The sequence below is a fragment of the Eublepharis macularius genome, chromosome 3 (assembly GCF_028583425.1).
Source record: "Eublepharis macularius isolate TG4126 chromosome 3, MPM_Emac_v1.0, whole genome shotgun sequence".
Lineage (NCBI taxonomy): Eukaryota > Metazoa > Chordata > Lepidosauria > Squamata > Eublepharidae > Eublepharis > Eublepharis macularius.
Genome location: NC_072792.1, coordinates 171,064,804 through 171,087,451, shown reverse-complemented (window position 1 = coordinate 171,087,451; position 22,648 = coordinate 171,064,804). Strand labels below are relative to the sequence as shown.

General features: G+C 44.4%; 1 protein-coding gene across 4 annotated transcripts in view; it reads right to left on the bottom strand.

Annotated features, from left to right (window-relative positions):
• GRM5 (glutamate metabotropic receptor 5) overlaps positions 1-22,648 on the bottom strand; it is a 379,337-nt gene that overhangs the window by 56,962 nt on the left and 299,727 nt on the right. For all 4 annotated transcript variants that reach the window (XM_054973633.1, XM_054973634.1, XM_054973631.1 and 1 more), the window contains exons 4-6: positions 8,114-8,360; positions 5,898-6,066; positions 4,501-4,627 (exon numbers count right to left, since the gene is read on the bottom strand). In XM_054973633.1, coding sequence (XP_054829608.1) covers positions 4,501-4,627; positions 5,898-6,066; positions 8,114-8,360 — 543 coding nt within the window. The remainder of the gene's footprint in view (positions 1-4,500; positions 4,628-5,897; positions 6,067-8,113; positions 8,361-22,648) is intronic.

Sequence of the window (22,648 nt, the reverse complement as noted above, 5' to 3'; positions counted from 1 at the left end):
GGCTGCTAAAGGGCCAGACTTCGTTAAGCAATGGAGCAGCAGGCTTTGCCTTAGCGAGGGCCGAGGGATAGTGCTTGGGTTTGCAGTTGGGCTTCCCTGATTGACACCCAAATGTCCTTAACTGACATCGTTAGTATGGATGTAGAATTAGGATTTAAATATGGATGTTGGGTATGTGCCCACATTTTCTGTTTTATCATTTCCCCAAATAGGCAGCTTCTACTGAAGCTGAATTGTGATTAATATCCTGTAAACACATGAATGAGGGAATGCAGAAAGCTATTTTTTTTTAAGTCACAAACTCCTGGCAATATCCCCAGCTGAATCCTGTCTCAATTAATCATTCCTGTGGAGCCAAAAAATAATAATAATAATGAAAAATTAATCTTGACCACTGAGCAGGAAAAAAAAGACGGAATCATATTTTAGATTGGACAAGCCAGACAAAAAATTATTTTTAATTAGTGATCAGAATTCCTGGCTCACAGCAAACTGCAGTTCAATCGAGGAGCCAGGAAGTGGAAAATATAGAATGCTGCAAACAAATAAGCAAAGCCCACAGGCAATATCTCAGCTGAGTGAATATACTTTGGTAGGCAGGGCTAAGTTTACTTTCCACTAAAAAAGTTTTAAGTAAGTAACCCCAATTGTGCCAAAAAAGAGATGCAAATAGTGCTATGTTTTATTACACAAACAGAGTAATTGGGACTGTGGGGCTTGTTCGCCACTGTACAGGCGATGGCCAATATGCAGCTGGGCTTTGAGAAGGATGGCCCTCTACTGAAGCCTCCACAAAGGATGGCCCTCTACTGAAGGCTCCACCAGTCCCCCATGCTTGTAGCCTCAATGTAGAGTTCCCAGTTGCCCACCAGTGGCAGAATATCTCTCAGAGGTTTGCCCCGTTGCCCACCGATCACTGGTAATCAGCGGGAGGTACCTGGCGGGTGCCACTAGCAGGCACCCTGGGAGCACATGCGGTGCATGTGTTCCCAGTGAACATGACAATGTCACTTACAGAAGTGATGTCATTGCACCAGCCAAGAGAGTTCTGCGCTTTGTTCGGGGCAATTTTGGCCCCAAATGTGCTGATCCTCAAAGAACTGGCCCCATGCAGAATGTGGGAGCGCTCCCACGGCCAGTGTGACAACATCACTTCTGGAAGTGACATCATGCAAGTGCTGGGAGCACACACAACCTTTGCACATACACGAAGACACACACATGGAAGGCACAAGGTAAGTGCCAGCTCCCTTCCCTCCTGCCAATAGGGTATAGGGACTTGGCAACCCTACCTCAATGCCATCCACTGTGTCACTTACACCAGGCTTGCCCTGATGTCACTCCAGATGACAGCTTGGGAAGCTCTGGGCAAAAGTCAGGGCAGCCAAGTGCCAGGCCTCTGTTGAGAGGGGAGAGGGCCTTTTAAGGCCACAGGGGCCAGCTGGGAAGGAGGGCGTTCCGACTGAGTTCCGAATGAATAGACCTAGGTGAGGGTGGGACCAGCCAGTGAAAGCTTGAAGATGCAAAGGCAGCAGGTGCAGTCAGAGGAGAATACCCATACTGGGCTCCAGCGGGCAGAGCCAGAGGCATGCCACTTGGCCCTGAGAAGGTGGAAATGGGTAGCAGCTCCGGGTGGGCAGGAGGGCAGGACGGTAAATGCCATGGTCTGAATTTCATTGGATATTAGCTGAAGTTGGCTCTATGCAAATAGAAGGGAAGCAGTCTTAACATAAATGCCATATAGGTGCCAACAGGGTTGCCAACCTCCATGTGGAGCCTGGAGATTTCCCAGAATTACAACTGATCTCCAGGTGACAAAGATCAGTTTCTCTGGAGGAAATGGCTGCTTTGGAAGGTGGTGTCTACAGGGCCGTATTAACCCATGGCTGGGCCCTTAGGCTTTCAGGTATTTCGGGCCCCCTCCAGCACTTCAATCTTTCATACCACTACAGCCAATAGCCTGACTCTGGTACAGTAGGTACTAGACCACAGCACATTGCTCTTTGCGCGAGAAGAACTCTTCAGAAAAGCACATTTGGGGGTATAACTGTTCAATACTGTGATATTTTGAAGCGAATAGCATTTGAATTATTTATTTTAAAAATAATTTATGGATAATTGTTTTAATATATGAGACAATTTGTTTCACGTCAATAAGGGAGCAGTTAATTATCTTAATAGAGGTTATATAAGAGAATCAATTGTAATTTATGTGGGGGTGTGCCTCGGCAAAAAAATTGATGGGCCCCTAGTCCCTGTGGGGCTCCTAGGCCTAGTCAGCCTTATGAATAATACAGCCCTGGGTGTCTATGTTATTATGGCTTGCTGAGGACCTTGGGTCGCCCTGGCAACTGGCAGGAGGGCAGGGGGGTGGTATGGTATTTATCAGATGCTCTTTGCACACATGCAAAGACCCTCCTTCAATGATGTCACTTCCATTGTGCAGGACACACTGAGTGTGCATGCACTTTGCAGTAGGGCCCATTTTTTAAGAATTGGCCCAAAATGCTGGTGTGAAGTGCACATACACTCCTGAACCCTGCATGATGATGTCACTTGTTGCTTTAAGAAAGGAATGGATATTCTTTAGTGATAAAGAAATTGATATTATGTAAGGAAAGGGAAGGAAGCCCTGAAGAATAGCAATCTACATAACAAAGGGATCAAAGTGGAACAGACAAAAGGAAAATAGAATGACTTGATCAAACCACCTCAGTGGTTTTACTGCCCCTCCCCTTCGGAGCTTGGTTACCTTAAAGAGACAGTGCCTTGCCCTTCACTTCCAATATTGGAGACTAAAATGATAGTCAACATTTGGCACTGAGCACCATGGTTCACAGCCACTTTCATGGAACTAAAAACAACCTGGCATCCCCCTCTTTTTCAGGGGGCATTTACAGAAACAATCCCTCTGTCCAATAGTCAAGGGATGACCCCATATGCATAGACAAATTCAGAGAACGGGGCCAGCCAGAGTTATGATTTAGGGTTCTGCAAACATCGCGGTGGTGAATAAATTTGGGGGTAATCTCCAAAATGTTAATAGCAACATCTCCAAATGTGCAGGCATCTTAAATAAACCCAGTTTCAGAGGCATTTGGGATTGAGAGCTGCAGTGAAACAAAACAAGTCTGAAAAAGTTAAAGCCAATCTCCATCTATGCTGTTTAGACTTGCTTTGATGCTCTAAAGCACAGCATCAAAATAAATCAATCTTAAACCGACCGGCAAAATGTGTAATTCAATGGCAGGATAATCAAAACAGATGCAGGTTTCTCATGCCATTGGATATTTCACTGTTTGCAGCCTAGATTTTTCTGCCTGGACTGGAAAATATAGGAGGTGAATGATTCCAACTGCATAACGTACAGCACTATGTAGATCCATCCAGAGGATCAAAATTAAGAAAGTAACTCCAAAAACTACTTCATTTGAACATGTGAAACTGCCTTGTACTGAGTCAGAACCATTGTTCTATCAAAATCAGTATTGTCTACTTAGACTGGCAGCACCTCTCCAGGGTCTCAGACAGAGGTTTTTCACATCACCTCCTACTTAATCCTTTTAATGGGAGATGCCGGGGATTGAACCTGGGACCTTCTGCATACAAAGCAGATGCTCTGCTAGGGAACCACAGCCCATCCATGTATGGCTGAAGACAATGAAAAGGTGAAAAGCTGAGTTTACACTCTCCTCTGAAAAGTGAGGAGAGACTGTGTCTGCACAACCTTTCATATGAGGAAGTTCGAAATGGGACAGGCTGCCCCAGAAAAAGCTCTGTATATAAACTCTGGATGGGGCTTGAGCTCAGCACCTCTCATTTTAGAGTGGAAATACAGATTGTGAATTACCTAGGGGTTGCTCAAGAGCAGGATTTTATGTGTGGTCCTCAGTTCATGTGCAGGCTGTTCTTGCTCGGCGCACATGAATGCTGCTTTCTCGGGAGCTCCCTTTGTGTGATTGCATCTGCAAATGAGTCCTTCCCTGTGAGAACAAGTACTGTAAGCTCCTTTGGCTTGCCGATTTGCATTCTTTAAGGTGTGAGAAAGGGTCAAAATCTACATTTCAGTGAATGGATGCAGAGGTGGGGAAAACTGATACTTTTAGCAGTCGAGGAGGAACTGATATTGAATGTGTGAATGTATTCAGATGGATTAAATTGCAGTGTGACTGTCCAAGCAAGTGCATGGAAAGTTGGGGGGGGGGAATGAAATGAGGTTCACTTGAGCATCCCTCAGTTCTTCGTAACGTGTATTTCCGCCCTTAGAAACTAAGGGTTGCTGTCTAAAGAAGGGCCACTGATACTGTGTCATTTAGATAGAAGATTATAATGAAAGGGGATGGTGCCCCATCTGGGATACTGAAATTTATGCTGCTATGTTTGAGATGTGATTTTATTGTCCTACTGTTTTATCTGTTGTAATTTATCTATTGCTGTATCCTGTCTTGAGCCCGCTTGCGGGGAGGGTGGGCTATAAAGGTAATCAATCAATCAACCTACCTGTGAGGTCGTCGGTGGGCCATGATCCCAGCTCGCACGCCTTGCACGTGTATTCATCAAAGACATATTCATTCTCTTTACATCGCGTACAAGTCCAACAGCAGCTGACTTCACCTTTGCGGATAACCTAGAAGGAACATTGGATCACAAAAAAGTGAAGTGGGTTTTCATTTCTTAATTGCAAAGTTTTCTCTTCTGATGATTCCTTCTTTATTTCTTTTAACCCTTTCACATTTGATAGGCTATGCCTCATAGATATTATGAATCCAGTCAGTTGGGCTTCCAAGTTCCCATGTGATCAGTTGAAAAATTTCTCTGAGGCAATGAGCTGACATGATTGCTGACATGATTGCCAATGCTTTAGTTACTGCATGCTATTTGAAAACGCATGCGTATGAAGCTGGGACTGAGAGGAGGAGTGGCTGACCCAAGTCCTCTGGCAGAGCTCATGGCACTAGTGGGAGTTGAACTAGAAGAGTGCTGATTCACAGCCCAATCACTTAACCATTACACTACAGCAGCTCCAATAATAATAACTGTGGTTATATACCACTCTTCTGGACAGATTAGTGCCACACTCAGAGTGGTGAACAAAGTCATTATTATTTCCACAATACAGCTGTGGAGCTGAGACTGAGAGGTTTACCCAAAGCCACCTGGCAGTAGAGGGAGTCAAACTAGCAGAGTGCTGATTTGCAGCCCAACCACTTAACCATGATGCTACAATATGAGACCTACTGGTGGCAACTATAAGCATACGCTACAAGCATACACTCGTCCACCTCCTCCTCTTGCACTGTCACAACTTGGTTCCAAGCCAGATTGTGATCCCTACATTCGAGGAAGCAACTATGACTGTTGCCATTATCCCTGGTCAGGTCTAAGCCAAACGGTCCCCAAGGGCCTCTCACCCTGGCTTTCTCTTGGGAGTTTTAAATGTCCTGATCCACCTTGGATGAAAACTGAAATGGATGACAGCAACTTTTGGGATAGGTCTGTCTCTTTTCAAGGCAATGGAGAAACTGCTGTTCAAATATAAATGACTGGGGATGGGGGTGGGTGGAGGGGAACTGTGCAGCTGTTGGCCTCATTTTCAAATTTATCTTGATGACTGCGTGTACAGTTTCCAACCTGGGATACAAGTTATTTAAAGAAAAGATGGAGACATTGCTGAGGACAATGGGGCTGGGGAGATTTTAAGGGGAGGGAGTTCAGATTACTGCATTCAAATACTCGTAGCGCTTGCAGCCAGAGCATGGTGAACTTTTAATTAAAGGTTCCGCATCAGCTACCAACTCTCACAAGCTTTATATCCCATTCCAAAGAGCTGAATCCTACTCAGGCTGACCCCTACCCAGGATGTGAGAGGCAAAACAGTCTGGGAACCGTTTATGTACCTTGATCTCTCCTTTCTCACACGGGTCGCTGCAGACGGATCGGATGATGACATTTTTCTTCGACCAGACCTCATCGTCATCCATTTTCAGTTCCCCATTGTCCCAGCTGCCAACGTTGATATAGTCGAAATAATCCTTCCCCATCTTCTTGAAATTCATGATCTCATACCTTTCAAGCAAAGAGATTAATCCCTCAGCTGAATTCGAGAGACATATTGACATTTACAACTGAGGGTAGTCTGATCGTAGGGGTGGGGGGATGTATAGATCCAAAGTAAGTTAAAGCTGCAAGTGGAGCTGGTTCTCCATCCAAGTCACTCAAACAACTGCTTGGAACAGCTCAGTTAGGTGGGTGATGATGACACACCAGAAGGGCTTAGTTTACTTCCTGCAGGCACATAAGCACATGAAGCTGCTTTATACTGAGCCAGGCCATTGGTCCACCAAGGACAATATTGTCTGCTCAGAAGTTCTACAGGGTCTTGGGTCGAGGTATTTCACATCACCTGCTACCTGATCCTCTTAACTAGCGATACTGAGGACTGAACCTAGAACCTTCTGCATGCAAAACTGGTCTTCCACCACTGAGCCATGGCCTCTCCTCTCAACGAGAACTTGTGAAACTGACTTATACTGTGTCAGACTGTTAGTCTACCAAGATCAATATTGTCTGCTCTCATTGGCAACAGTTCTACAAGGTCTCATGCTGAGATCTTTCACATCACCTACCACCTGACCCTTCAAACTACAGATACCAGGGATTAAACCTAGAACCCTCAGTGTTCTACCATTGAGCCATGGACCCTCCCCTTAATGAGAACATAAGAAAATGCCTTAGACTTTTTCAGAACACTGTGCTACCTTCAGTATTGTCTACTTGCCACTGTCTCAGATAGAGGTCTTTCACATCTGTTCCTTGTAACTGGAGATGCCTGGGTTTGAACCTGAGACCTTCTGCATGCAAAGCAGATTTTCTACAACTGAGCCATGGCTCCAGCACCATTCATCTCTGACAATGAATATAGCCTAACCATCTTAGCTGAAAGGGCACTGTGATTTCTCACCTCTGCAGATGCATTGACTTGTTTTATAAGCTCCAGAGACCATGGCCATTTAAAAGTTTGTTAAACCATCATTTCAATGCATGAGTCTTTCAAATCATTGCAGTTTCAGTGGCTGTCAGGGCTGTGGTCCACCAGCTTGAACTGCAACACACAGTTTTAGGTGGTATTCATTTCTCTTGATAGTGACCCCTCTAGACTCCAGAAAAATTGCAGATATCTCACATGGCCTAAAATATATACATTTTTTTCCTATTGGGGATGATACGATAGAAGTGAGACCTTTCCAGAGTGTTCACCAGGGAGAAAAAGAAAGGCAGAGGTGATGACAAAATTTGACTGCCTGCCACAGAAAATGTTTAAAGCTTTTGATGTCCTCTTAGAGTGACCTAGGATATTCTGACAGGTGTTCTTTGTCTAACTTGCTAATTCATATTCCAAATCTGAAATGAATTAAAGTATAATGTCAGCTTCCCTATAAATTCTGGGAAAGTCTGTTAGCCCAGCAATATTTGAATCCAGCAGCATCTTAAAGACCAGCAAGATTTCCAGGGTTTAAGCTTTCAAGAGTCAAAGCTCCCTTTGTCAGATACAAGTAGAAATAGAGATCCCTGAACCCTTATATCCCAATCAGAAAGTGGGAGGTCTGGGGATATAAGGGTTCAGGGATCTCTATTCCTACCACAAATGTTGTTAATCTTATAGGTGCTAGTGGACTCTTGCTCTTTTCTACTGCTACAGACAAACACAGCTACCTATCTCTGTTCAGGTTATTGCATGCACATGTTATTCAAATATTACCCCTGTGCAAGTCTGAAAGAACGTGTGTCTGGTGGAGAGGCTGGGAAGGTGTCACCTTGACCCTCTCATTGCATGTAGGCAGAAGACCGAAAAGATAGAGAACATTTTCTGAACTGCTCACTTAACAAAGATGGTCAGCTCAGGGGATGGGTCTAGCCACTCGGCTCAGCTTTTTTAATACCTTAGTGGAACAGCCACTGAACTTGGAGGAACTCTTCTTAGGCTGGAAGAAGGATTCCAGCTTGGCTGAGGAGCATGTCTGAATCTACCCCTCAACAGAGCTATGATCACTCAATACTTTGAGAAACGAGTGGAAAATATGGTGTTGTCTGGATTAAGAATTATTTACAGTACCGTCCTGGTGAATCTCCATTCTCATCAAACGAGATCATGTCCCCAGAAACCCCAGTGAAGTTGGCCTTCATAAGAGAATCCAGGAGTTTCCGTCCATCGATTGGTTTCATGGCATCACAAAGACCTGCGTAACCTGGACACAGTATTGTCTGCATGTTATGAAGTCCATACGCCATGGAGTATATTGCATTTATCACAAATCCCATCTTAGAATCTTGCACGTGTTGTGTCCTCAGGGTCAAATTACCTGTTGAAAAACATTGCATGTTGCAATTAATAACTTTGTCAGTTAAAATGAGAAGACCTTTCAATTTTATGTTCATTGGGAATTTTTCCTTCTTGGGAACATGGACACGTATTCATAAAACATCTAGGTAACGCTGCAGGTTCTCTGGTTACCAGATGCAAACACGAACTCTGAAATCATGTCGTCAACAAGAGGCACCCTTCTTTTCAGAAGTCATCCCACCGGTTTCGTAGATAAATGGCTATAAACCAAGTTGCTGGCATCTCAACAAAGATGTTAGTTTAAAAAGAACAGTTGGAAGAAAATGTTCCCTGGCGTATGAGCCCGAAAGAACCACAAAATTTCCCTGCAACCAAAAATATTACCATGACGACGATACATTGTGAAATTGCCCAAGTAGTGTGCCAACAACAAAGCATGGGGGGAGTGCGGAAAGTTGCATTGCGGCACAGTGTGAAGCACAAATAGTTTCTGTTCAAATCTGCGGGAGCTCTGAGTACAGGGGGACCTTCCAGGACAATGGCCTTTACAAGTCATTCAAAATGGAACTCACCCACACCTTCTGCTGGAAGCTAATGAGCAGTGTACTGTTGGAAAGGAAGGTGTTGGGAAAGGGAGGGTATGATTCTACCCCCAAAAAGCTATTCATGCACACCAGTTATTGGTGCGGGGAGGTAAATGCAGCATTTTACATAATTCTGCACCAGTCTGTGTAGCATGCCTTACTGATCTGGTTTTGCAAAAATTTCTTTTTCCGTGATCCTTGTTGATCCATCACCTTGAACAACTGCCCCCGGAAATCCTATGCATTGCTGAGAATTCTTGAGAAATGTTTAAGGTAACGACAATGATTGATGATGATGACGACGACAATTCATTTTATATACCACCATTCAGGACAACTTGACACCTACTCAGAGCAGTTTACCAAGTGTATTATTATCCTCGCAACAATCACCCTGTGTGGGGGGGGTCTGAGAGAGCTCTGAGAGAGCTGCAGCTGACCCAAGGTCATCCAGCTGGCTTCAAGTGGAGGAGTGGGGAATTAAAACTGGCTCTCCAAATTAGAGTCCTGCTGCTCTTAACCACTACACCGAACTGGCTCTCATGCAGGACTTTAATCAGATCTCAAGGGGCTGACTGAGGCCCCACAGGAAGGTGGCAGCATGGTGTAGAGAGCAGCAAAAAAGGGAATGCGTGATGTACACAGTGGCATCCAATTAAAGGAGAACCAGAAGCAGTTTATTAGAGGTGGTGGGGAGAAAGGTCTGTTTAAGCGATACCTTTTTCCTAGGATATATCCAAGGCAGCTAGATAGGAGATATCAAGAATGAATATGTTACATCTGCTTATGGTTACCATTCCAGCCTGCTCAGTGGACTACCATCTGCTAAATCTCCTGTTGGGGTCTGACAAGAGGACAACAGAGACTGTGGCTAAGTATATCTCATGGGTGATAAAACACCACAGTCCGCTCCTGAAACCTCTTTGATTGACCAGATCAATCGAACTCTTATAGGAAGCATAATTGAAATCTCAGGTACTGCAAAACGCACTACTTCGAAATTGTACTGTGTAAATCCTTTAACCTGAATTGTTTTTATAGTCACATGTTTTTATTGGTCCCAATCTAAGCTAGTACAACAAGCCGTTGTGTTTTATAGACTATTTTATTATGAGTAAGTCCTGACTTGGATTCCCAGGCAAGCCCGATCTCATCAGATCTTGGAAGCTAAGCAGAATTGACCTTGCTTAGCAATTGAATGGGAGACCTCCGAAAAAGACCTGGGCTGCAGAGGCAGGCAAACCACCTCTGTTAGTCTCTTGCCTTGGAAACCTCCGCAGAGGTCAACATAAGTCAGCTACGACTTTCCACCACTACTACTGTGAATAAACTCTGCTACTCTGCATTTCCCCCCATACTAGAACCCCAAAAGGGTACTTATGTACAACTTCCAGATGCTCTGTGCCCACAGGAAGCTAATGGAGAGCCCACTTTGTCATTCTGATCCCCTCCTTCCGTATGCTGCTGATTCCACCCACATTTAGAAGGTTCAGACGGGATTTGTGAGGGAAAAAAGTTATTTCTGCCACACAAGTCTTTGTCAGACTGATCAAACAATCCTGTGTTTCCGACCACATGAGCTAAATGCTTTGTGGGCATCACCCTTAGGGAGATGCTAACATTTCTGTTCAACTTTATGACTTTCTACCCAGTATAGTTTTTTTTTTTTAGTGATTCTTCAGGGGTGTGTCTTCAAAGTGTGGACTAAGAGTCATAAATGAGTTATGGTCTGACTTAACATGCGTCATACAAGAGAGAAAGAGAGAGAGAGAGAGAGAGAGAGAGAGAGAGAGAGAGAGAGAGAGAATGTCTACACTACAATTACACTACAAATCAGGGATCATATCAAACTTGTGCTAGATGACCTGCAGTGGCTGCCCACCTGTTTTCAGCAGTGCTTTTGAGGGGGGGGGGGTTAAAATATATTAACATTAAAAGTGCAAGTACTGATAAAGTTCACATATAAAGTTATTCTGATTTCTACCAATTTCCCACCTTCCTCAGCAGAGCCCCACTAGGTTGTCCCTGAGGTCCTCTCTTTCTCTGCCTGAGTGAGGTGGCACACGAGGATCAAGAGTTGGGAGAGTCTTGAAAATAGGTACCAGGACTCAAAACCAATGAGCACCATCACACGAAGATGTTCTGGTTTCTAAGCACAATTCCGAGTGCTGGTTCTTACCTTTAAAGCCCTAAACGGCTGGGACCAAGGTACTTGAAGGGCCTCCTCTACCCATATTGTCCAGCCTGCCGGTTAATATCTACCTCACAACTACAAGCTCTGCTCTTGATGCCCTCATTTTTAGAGCTGAGGCAGGTGGCAATCAGAGGGCTTTTTCAGCAGTTCATGTTGCTTCTACAATAATATAAATATGGCTTCAGAAGCATTTTAAAGCCAGCTAGATTTCCAGGGTATGAGCTTTCGAGAGTTTGATTCTTGAAAGCTCATGCCTAGGTGTCACAGCTGGCTGGCTGAAGCCCAGGGAAGCTCTCTACAGGCTGCCACCACTCTGGTTCAGGTTTCCTCAGAAGGGCCCAGAGCATCCAACCGACCCCTTCTGTTTACTCTTTCCCAGTAGGTTTGACTTATTATTTGACCGAATGAGGCATGAGGAGCCAGGCAGAATAATAAAGACATTTACTTAAAAAGTTTATTAATAACTGGCATTCAAAACTTTGTAAAATAAAGAGAATAGTAAAAGTTGGTGAATCAACAAACTAACACACCCTAATGCATTTAACTAGACTGTTCTTAACTGTCTCCTGGTGACTGGCTTCCAACTGTCTCACCCCTTTTCGATGAGGGAACACAGCCTCTTCTCAGCTCTGCTCCTAAGAGTGAACACCCTCCCACTGTGGCAAGGCCTTTTATCCCTTCTCTCAGGCACCATCCTCTTACTTTCCTATTAATGCAATTTTCCCTCAGAATCCCCTCTTACCCAATCACAGGGGCCAAAGGGAACCTAGGAAATGTAGGCCCTGCAGTCACTTTAGTGCAGGCTTCCCCAGGGCCACTAGACCTCACTAGACTCCGGCTCATAACACTAGGGCTCCCAGATCCCTATACCCTCCCAATAGATGTGCTCCCACACTTCACACAGGGCTAATTTTGGCCTGTTTGAGGCCAAAACTGGCCTAGGCAAAGTACAGGAGCACACCCATGGCTGGTGCTATGATGTCACTTCAGGGAGTGACATTATCAAGCTCCACTGAAAGCATACCTGGTGCACTTTCCTGGGTTGCTTGCTGGAGGCAGGCAATTTCCAGGGGGGGGGGGGGTTGCCACCTCCCACCAATCACCAGCGATCGGAGGGCAACAGGGCAAACCTCCAGCAGATTGCCTGCCACTAGTGGGCAACTGGGAAGCCTACTCATATCTTGGTCTGTAAGGTGCTACTGGACCCGAATCTTGCTCTTCTACTACAGACCGACATGGCTGCCCACCTGAAACGATCATGGCTTCGAAACCAAATATTCTGGGAATTGTAGTTTAGCTAGAATAGAATGCTGTTAAGTATACTCTCTCAGTTGTCTCTAGTACCTCTTCCTTACAGAACTAGAACTACAATTACCAGAGTTCCCAGGAAGAAGAAACAATAGCTACATTATATTTGCAGTATTAGATTGTCTCTGAGAAAGACAGAGAGAAGAAAGAATATATATCTTCTAAATAAATAAATAAATTGTTCCATTTTGGAAGCCATGTTAAAGAGAGGGGTCTAAAAATATTGTCTTGATACCATGCTTAGTGCTACCTTATTGTGCTCCATTCTTTTTGCTTCTTCCTAAGGATGGAAGTAGAGCCAGGGGTTGTCCCCTCCCTTGCAGAAGAAAAAAAGAAGAAGAAGGGGCAAATACAGTTAAGATGAAAGAGGAATTTTTGTTGGATTTATTGAACCTCAGCTTTGCAATCAGTAAAAGCTTTTTTTCTCTCTGACAGAAAGCAGGCGACTGGCCATTTTGTCAAATTAACCTTGCCCGTTGGCACAGGTGAAAGTGTTTGGCGGTGTGTGCAACCCTGCAAAAATGGCAGCTAACCACATTTGCAGAAATAATCAAAAGCTGCTGGTTTAAAAAGGAAAATGGAAAAGGAAGTTCTTAGTTAGAAAGTCCTGATTTTTCTATAGTCAGTGCTATCCCCCACAAAAAAACTCTCTCCTAATTATATATGGACTAAATTTCAGGCGCACATATCATACACAGGATCTTGGCTCTTATCCAGAGAGCACCCATGTGGAGAAGCAATTTTCTATATTTGAGTAGCTTGAGCAAGAAAAATTGAGCTGTACTCAATTACTGAGTGTACAAGAGCATCTTGTGCAAAACAATGTGCATCTGCACATAAGTCGCAGCATTTTTCCGCCCTCATCTGCTTGTGATCGTCTGAACCCCAGCCACTGATTCATTTAGGGCTCTGATCACGAACAAATGAAATAAGACCCATTAAATCAACCCATCCAGGTCAATAGAGACTCGCCTTTCCTAAAAGAAGCTGTTAAGTTATCAAGGTAATATTCCTCTCATCCCATTGCTCTTTAGAAGTAAATATAAGCAATGGAATTTTGAGGGATGCTCCTTAAGAAAGGGCTGAAAAGTAGAGAAATAGAGCCCCATCTCAGAGGCAGTATGCACATGAGAAATCAATGTGTTGCTTACAATACCGCCATTGTGCAATGTGTACATCCAATGCACCTGCAGAAGTGCATGCCCCTGATATGCATATTTGGCAGGTTCCTAGTTTGCATGAACATATTGCCTGCAGAGGGCTCCAGCCTACGTAAGTTTTGGCTTTCGCTTTATTGTGTGTTGATAATAGCACTGTTAAGCCATTCCGAGGAGCTGCAGCCATTCAGGATGTCACCACTCTCCTCAATGCCATCCCAAGAGCCTGCATCCCTCTTAAGAGAATTTGTTAAGAGAAATTCTCTTAATTCCTCTTTACCCAAGTTTATCCCTGGAATCCAACAATCTGTTTCTTTCCTTCCGTTTAGGAATTTGTTTTGATCAAAAGAGAAGTTTGAAGAGTGGCGAGACATGAAAGGAGGATCTACAAAATTTCAGAATTTCATTCTGCACATCCCCAGAGGTATGTGATGTCTTTCTAAACCATCCTACCCTGTGGTATGTAACATAAAAAAAGAAAAACCCATAAGGGTTGAAATTACAAAAGGATATAAACATGGTGTAATGTGTAACAGAAAACTTAAAAGAGAAATCAAAGAGAAATTCCTCTTTGGAAAGAGAATAAGATAATAAAGAGGGAATCAATGCTTATTCTAAAACAAGTGAATTTGGGGGGGGGGGGGAAGAAATGTCATTCCCCGTAACAGAGCTAGTAGATAGAGGTGGGCATGATCCAAAAAAAATACCAATCAAACTGATCGTGGATCAGCGCTGGCGCTGATCCCGAATTAACGATCCACACCAGTCATCTCTCGTTTCCGATCCGTGGATCGTGGATCGTGGAGGCAAAAGTGGAGGGGCGCCCCACTGCTCCCAGCTATACAGGAACGGTGGCTGATGCCGGCGGCATCTGTGTTTGTGTTTGGCCGTCAGAGCTGCCTATCAGGGTTTGCAGGGATGAGATTGGAGTGCCCATGGCTACAGAACATCCCCTCCCCCCTCCCTCCCTTGGGTGTCTTCTCCCAGCTGGTGACTGCTTTGCTGCTCCATGGTTGGAAAGAAGTCCTGCTGATCAAGGAAAGCTGGGCTTCCATTTGGGTTTTCAGGGCGACAGAAGGAGGGAAAACACAGCTCAGGCATTCCCCTGGCTCCGTTGCCAGGGGAATAGATTGCTGGCGCCTGAGTGTCTGGCTTCTCAATCCGAGCCCAATCACCCCGATCCAGCCCGATCCAGCCCCCCTCCCGACTGCTGGATCGTTGGCTGTGCCTGAGCACAATCCGCTGGGTCCCAATCACACGATCGCCATTATCGTGGGTTTTTTTCGATCATAATGCGGATCGTGCCCATCTCCACTAGTAGATGACTCTCAGTGCAGTCTTTTGTGCTGCTGGAGCTTGTTTCTAAGAAAATGCAAGGAGCAAGGGGGTGAGCTGGATTTCTGTTTTAAATTGGCATCCCATCTGGGGAGATGCCACCACTCAAAACACAGTTTTGCAAGACAGCTTTAAAAAATAAATGAGTGCAATCTGTGATTTTCTTCCCCAACACATATACACACATATACACACCCTCTGTTGTTTTCAATTTGCTTCTCATATATCCTCATCGATCTGTTCTTATTATGTTCTGATTATATTTATTGATAGATGGCTCTAATAATGCTTAAGACATCCAATTGTTTATCTTGCAGCTCCCCATCGTGACTTCCTTTCTTTCCTCCCAGCCTGGGTTCTCCCAAACACTTTAAGCAATCTTTTAAAAACTAGGATTGTCAAATGTTTGGCTCCTTTGCGATTCCTCCTTTCCTCTTCCGATGACTCAAATTCTTGTTAAGGATGTTGGCAACCTCCATAAGGATACAAAAAGTTATAGTATGCCTTGGGCTGGCCCTGAATTATCTTTTCCTATCCTTTTAAAATCTGTAGGAAAATACATGCACTAGCATTTAAGAACTTTGGCCCAGGAGGGGGGACTGTGTTGAATTTACCAGAAGACAGAAGGGCTGGTGGTGGGGACATGAGCGATGTCACCGTAGCATTTCTGGCAATTCCTAGAGCTACCCTTCCAAGACGACCTTGAAGTGACATAGCAACATCAGTGTTTGATAGTGATCCAGGGTCATTTCCAGGCCAAAACGGGCCCAAAATGGCCGAGAGTCAGGTGGGTGGGGCCACCTGACATGTGACCTCTTTGGGGAACTGCCGGAACTGTGTTCCTGTGCATTCCCCCTTGAAATGAGCACTGATTGTGATTTGTGCTCATAGTGTATTTTGCTTTTATGTGCGCACATCTTTTGCTGCTTAGTGCCACATCCCATGACATATAGAAGCTAACACTGAATAGCAGAAAAATCTCAGATCTGGGAATTTGACAGCAGATGCTTTCGTTTTCACCCACTCTGTGTTCTGTGTGGCCATGGATGTGGGGGTCCTGGTTCCTGGAAATCTCTGCATCAACATGGATGGAGTATTGATTCCACCGGTGGTGGTCTCTGATGGGGCCTACCCCATACAGCAGTGGCTTATGAAGCCATATGGGAAGTCTGAGGCCAATGAGACTCACTGCCACTTCAATTGATGCTTTTCTCATGCATGGAACATGGTCAAATGTGCCTTTGGGAGACTGAAGGCATGCTGGAGGTGTCTCTCCTGCTGTTTGCAAGTTAGAGAGCACAATGTATTGATTGTGACTGTGTGTGTGGTGCTGCACAATCTATGTGAACAAAAAGGGCACTCAATCCTGGGGGAAATGAGAATGCCAGCACCTGTGCTTCTTTCAGATGCTGGCTTTGACAACCAACCACAGACATCTTGAGGAAGGCAAAGTGGTCCATGATGCCTTGGCCAATTTTATCGCGAGGGGCTGTCAGCGGAACTAAAGCTTCTCTGTTCTGCAGTGAATTGAGTGCGAAGAACATTGTGATGTTCATGTAAATATTTCTCTTAACATATTGTGAATAGTTCTGTTGTGTTTGATTCGTTGAAATATGCAGTTTCTGTTCCTAATAAAGCAACTTGATCCCTTACGTGACTCTCAGTGTTACCTAACCCTCTCCCCCGCTCTTTGGGAAACAGTGGAAGTTACATCTATTTCTCAGGAATTGTGGTGTGGTAGCCGAAGCAGTCTGGATAAGTTCTTTTTGCTTTACCATAATTGAAATTCTGAACAAGTTTCTACTTGGGTGGTGTTAACAGTGTGCTTCATTGCTTGCAAACAAACCACTATCCCACCAAGATCCCCAATAGGGAGAGCCAAAATGGTTGTATCACCGATGCGGTCCTGTGGTCCCTACTAGACATTCTCTGTCTCAAGCCACAACCTGCCACGTGCTTTGGACATGTTGTTGGCAGGAGCAGTGGTGCCATGGATCTGCATATTATTTCCACCCTTCTCTCAAGGAGAATGGAGCATTGGCACTCTTGGCTTTGGGGAAGTCTTTTTTTTTTTTGCCAAGTGATTCCCTTCAACAACACTAAATTTAGGCTTGAATCATTCTCTGATAACCGAGTAGCGTCAAGAGTGAGCTGCATCAAAATGTAGCATTTTAATTCATTCAAGGAAAGATTTCTGTACATGGCACTGCCAACCAGGACAGTCTCTTGACAGAAGCTATATGACATTGGTCATGTTTGCAGAGAAGGTTTTCCTTTTGGGGGCTGCATGCCAAGCAGTTTACAGAGACTTGGAAAGTCTGAGGGCACACTCTAATTACACCATGGACCAAATTGACACAGTGGATGGCACATCACAATTCAATCGCATATGTGGTCTATAAAAAAAATCTCTTCTCGTCTGAGGCATGGCGTTGGCGAGGGGACCTCAGATGCTTAGAAGCTCATCACTCACCCTTCAAAGAAGCCATTTCCTTGTGGGCAAGTGAGAATTTAGGCTGGAGTTTTGTGGCGATTGCTGAAGATCGCCGGCCACCAGCAGGAGGATGGCAACCTTGCTGATGCATTCTCTCTCACAACCCTGAAAAGAGTTCAGACACCTTCAAGGGTAACGTAATGCACTGTACCATAAGCTTTCAAGATCAACAGCTTTCTTCCTCGGGCTTCTGAGAAAGAGAGATGTGGATCTCTAAAGCTGAAACAACAATACGGTTGCCTACTTCTATAAGTGTGACTTCACTCTTTGCCATTTTGCAACAACTGACTAACCCTGGTAACCGCTCCGGATCACTCACCTCCCAAGTACTCACTCATTTGAAGCCACCGACATTGTGATTGACCAGCCCGTTTGAATTAATGGTTTCACGGTTGGTGATGCAGAGAAAACAATGGGAATAGAGGGGTGATGATTTTTTCAATGGGCCTAAGCAACACAGCATTTCCTAAGTCAGAACTGGCAAACCTAGTTTACACCCTTCCTAATACACAGTCTAACTCAGATTCTTTTGGAACAACCAGGAAGTCAATTCTTAAAAGAAATAGTATTAATCTATCAAATATTCTACACCCCACAACAAAGAGAAGAGAATGGAGAGTTTTGCTGACTGCCCTGATGAATACCCTGTGGACAGAGCAGCAGAATCTGCAGGGAAGGGGATGTAGCTTGATGGTAGAGCATTTGCTTTACATGCAGAATTCCCCAGGTTCAATCCCCGTTGTTTCCAGTTAAATGGACTGGATAATAAGTAATGCAAAAGACCTCGACCTGAGGCCCTGGAGAAACACTGCCAGTCCAAATATACAGTATTGATCTTGATGAACCAATAATAAGGTTTCAGCTCCTCTACTCCCAGCTACCGCCCTCTGCCATTGCTCACCCAGACGGTATGTGTGGGGGGGGGGAGGTGGGGGGAGGCTGCCTTGAGCATGTGGCAAAATGGTGTATGTGCACTTCATGTGGCTTCCGATGAACTTTCTTCCTGTTCAAACTGTTCCAACTGATGTAAATTCCAGTTCAATATATAACAAAAATGCTGAAGTTTTGGGCCAAATCCTAAGGAATCGGCTCTGCTGAGAACTTGTTGCTTTTGGTTTGAACCAGAAATGACATCATCGAGCGTGCGCATTTTGCATATGTGCACACAAGAAGTACTGGTGCCCTCTGCTTGCCCAGCATGCCCCCTACCCCTCAGTTTGAAGACCAATAGTCTGATTCAGTAGAAAGCAACTTCATGTATTCTATAGGAATGCCTTTGGCAAGGAGAAGAGAAATAGGTATTCTTGATCAGGGTCAAAGAGCCAAGCTACAAGTGACGCCTTACACAGGTTGGATACTTGTCTGCTTACTGCAAGTTTTGATGGGAAATGTAGGCATCCTGGTTTTACAGCTTGGCTCTCCATTACAGCTGCAAGACCAGGATGCCTACATTTCCCATCAAAACTTGAGGGAAGCTGACAAGTGTCCAACCTGTGTCAGGTGTCACTTGTAGCTTAGCTCTAAGAATCCAGAGGAACTTGCAAAATAGTAAAGAGTCCAGTATCACCTTTAAGACTAACCAACTTTATTGTAGCATAAGCTTTTGAGAACCACAGCTCCCTTCATCAGATGCATGTGGCAGAGAGCTGTGATTCTTGAAAGTTTATGCTACAATAAAGTTGGTTAGTCTTACAGGTGCTATTGGACTCTACTGTTTTGCAACTACAGACTAACACGGCTAACTCCTCCAGAGGAACTTGGACACCTTGCTTGATTTATATTGTTATCAGACTCTTTTTTTAACATAATACAACTTTTGCATGACTTGGCCTTTTGAACTGTACAATGTGGAAACCGCATATTTTCTGCCTGGAAAATATGTCTGTATATTTAAAAAAACCCGGAATTAAAATTGCATGCACAGAATTTGTCTTTTAGAGAGGAATGGAAATTGAACATCACTGTGTCTGTCTGTGCCCTGAGGATGTGAGTGGAGGATTTCTTGAAGAAAGGGCATCTCTGCAGTTGGGTTCACTCTTGTAGCCAGTTCTGCTACAACTTGCTTCCTCCTAGGCAAATTGTGCTACCCTTTCTGCGAGTCTGTTATTTCTAGCCATGCTTTGGTGATAATTTGGGAGGGTGCAAAGAGGAACGAAAGTTGGATCTAATTCAGAGTGAGGGCAGGAAGCAATGTTCTCACCCTGATTGGGCCTCATGGCATAATCACATAACCACATCCGATTGTCTCCAGGGCACTGCCATATTGACATACTGCCTACCCGATTGCTGAGGGGCTTATCGCGTGAGCTCGTTTCTTTTAAAGTAGAACAAAAACATCTGCTGAACAGTGCAGCACGCAGAGTGAACCTCAATAATAGGATGCTGAAAAAGTAATCGGGAACTTTCAGGGTCCCCTTGAAGTTCTCTTTTTATACTAACATATCTGCCCATGAAATGTCAGCTCGGTGAACTGTGCTCATGTTTGTGATTTATCCCAAATTAGGGTTGCGGCAGATCTCTCAGAATTACAACTGATCTCCATTGATCAGTTCCCCTGGAGGAAACAGCTGCTTTGGACACTATGGCATTATACCTCACTGAGGCCCCTCCCCTCCCCAAGCCCCACCCTCCTCAGGCTCCACCCCCAACCTCCAGGAATTGAGTTGGTGACTCTACCCAAATAAAGTCCTTTTAGACATTACGTGTATGCATATCCATGAGTCTATGCAATAAAAGTGGTCTGGACATAAGGTAAATAAGATACCAAGCGCTTATAGTTATTTATTGTCTGGACATGCATATTTTGCTTTTATGTACACCTTTGGCACGTGCAAACCAGTGTTTGATTTGTGCACATGCAAAATACACACCCTGATCCTGTTCAACCAATATGGCAACTGCACACATCAGGAGGATTTATGGTCAGTTGCTGGGCTCCTGACATGCCTGGACAGAATACCTGAAAAGGGCTTATGATATCTACAGCATGAGCCGTTTGCACACAACATGAACCAACTGCAGTTTCTTGTCTGTATTTTATGGAAGACTATATCGTTCTTCCAAAAAGAAGAAGAAGAAAAAAAAACATTAGAGAGCTTTATGGAGGGTTGTGAAGAGTGGCTTTGCTGCAGTGCTTTTTCACAGGAACAAAGGTGTCAGTAGCAAAATGTGTCTTTGCAGGAGCTTAACAATGGGAAACTGGTAGGTACAGCCAGACATTGACTTGCATTCATTTAAGGGACATTAATTTAAATGAAGACAATTCTTTTTTTTTCCTTGTGGAAAACACATCAGAGAGCTGCAGTGGTCTGTGAAGCCGCTGCATAGAAAGAGCCTCTGGCCTAGGGGTATGGCACATGCTTTGCATACAGAAGGTCCCAGATCTAGTCCCTGGTAACTCCTGTAATAGGAGTAGTAGGTGCCTGGAAAGAACTGTCTCTGGAGATCTGTTGCCAGTCAGCGTATACAAACAATACTACAGTGGTGTAAAACATTTATGCCTAGATTTTGCTTACTGTTTGGCTGCTAAGGGCAAGCAAACTCCTGTTGAACTTGATTGGTTGAGCAGTGGAGTGGGAGGAAACGTCACATTCATGGTGTCTAAGAATTTCCTCTAATCTCTATAGTCTTTATTATAGAGATTAGGGGGATTCCTAGAGTGTGTGGGGGGGGGGAGGGCGGGGAGAGAATGTCACTTCCTCCTTTCTTACTTCTAGGTGATCACCTATAAGTGAAGCTGAAGAGTCCATGACACTCCCCCTCCCCACGCACCCTCCCCAAAGCTTCCAGATGATGTAAAGCAGTTTAGTATGTTCACTGTCCTCCACGTGCTGCTGTACTAAGAGTTCTATGCATATTACTTATCTGGGAAATGTATGTGCTACATCCCAGGGATGGGCTCATGGCATTTCACAAAATGATAAAAAAAAATACAATAAAGTTGTATTTTGATTGAGGACTGGCTTCCGTCCCTTGTTCCATCTTTTTAGTTACCTGACCGGGTTGTTGTAAGAATAAAATGGAGGAAGGGAGAACATTGTAAACCACTTTGGCTCCCAATTGGGGAGAAAAGTGAAGTATAAATGTTTCGTTTTGTTTTTAAATTGAAAGGTAATAGATCCAGAGGAGTTAGCCATGTTAGTCTGTAGTTGCAAAATAGTAAAAAGTCCAGTAGCACCTTTAAGATTAACCAACTTTATTGAGGCATAAGCTTTTGAGAACCACAGCTCTCTTTGTTGGTGCTCCTGGACTTTTTACTATTTGCAAGGCAAGTTAGGCAGAGAGATAGTGGTTGGCCTAAGGCTGCTGGCAAACTTCCATGACAGAGTAGGTTTCAAACCTTATTGTGCCAGGTCCAAGCCCAATACTCTAACCACTAAAACAACAGCAACAACATTTGATTTATATACCACTCTTTAGGACAACTTAATGCCTACTCAGAGTGATTTACAAAGTGTATTGTTATTATCCTCACAACAATCAGCCTGTGAGGTGGGCAGGGCTGAGAGAGCTCTGAGAGAGCCATGGCAGACCCAAGACCACCCAGGTGGCTTCAAGTGGAGGAGCGAGGAATCAAACCCAACTCTCCAGATTACAGTCCTGCCACTCTTAACCACTACACCAAACTGGCTCTCCTCTGCCACACTGGCTTTCAGTAGGTTTGTCTGAAATCCTAGAACGGCTGCTGCAGCCAGAGGTGACTAGGCTGGGCAAGTTAAGCCATTGTGAGGATAACTATACCAGATACGACCTTATGTCTTTGCCTTATATTGCATCAGACTCTTAAAAAAATGGACGTGCTTGGATGATGCTTTCTAATATGCTGATCTTCTGCCCTGTTCACATTGTGAAATGAAATGGTTATTTAGTTTAAAAAAAAAACTATATGTGGACTGCTATTCCAATTAACTTGCGCAGCAACATCCTGCAGCGTAATATTATACAATCCACTACTGTAAATGGAACAGAAAAACCAGATCTTGTTACTAAGCAACCCTCCCACCCTCTCTATTAATGAGCCCAGGAAGAGGGCCAAGCGGCTCAGCCCCTGACATCGCAAGATTCAAAAATGCAGGCCTGAGGAAAGACCTGTGCCCAAGATTTTAGAGACGTCCAATAGACCAGCATGCCTTAGGTGTTCTGTGACTTTTCAACACAAAGATGTCTGCTGGATGAGTTTGCTCAGACTCCCTTGATGACACATCAGGTGAGCCTCAGATTGGATTGTCTGAATAG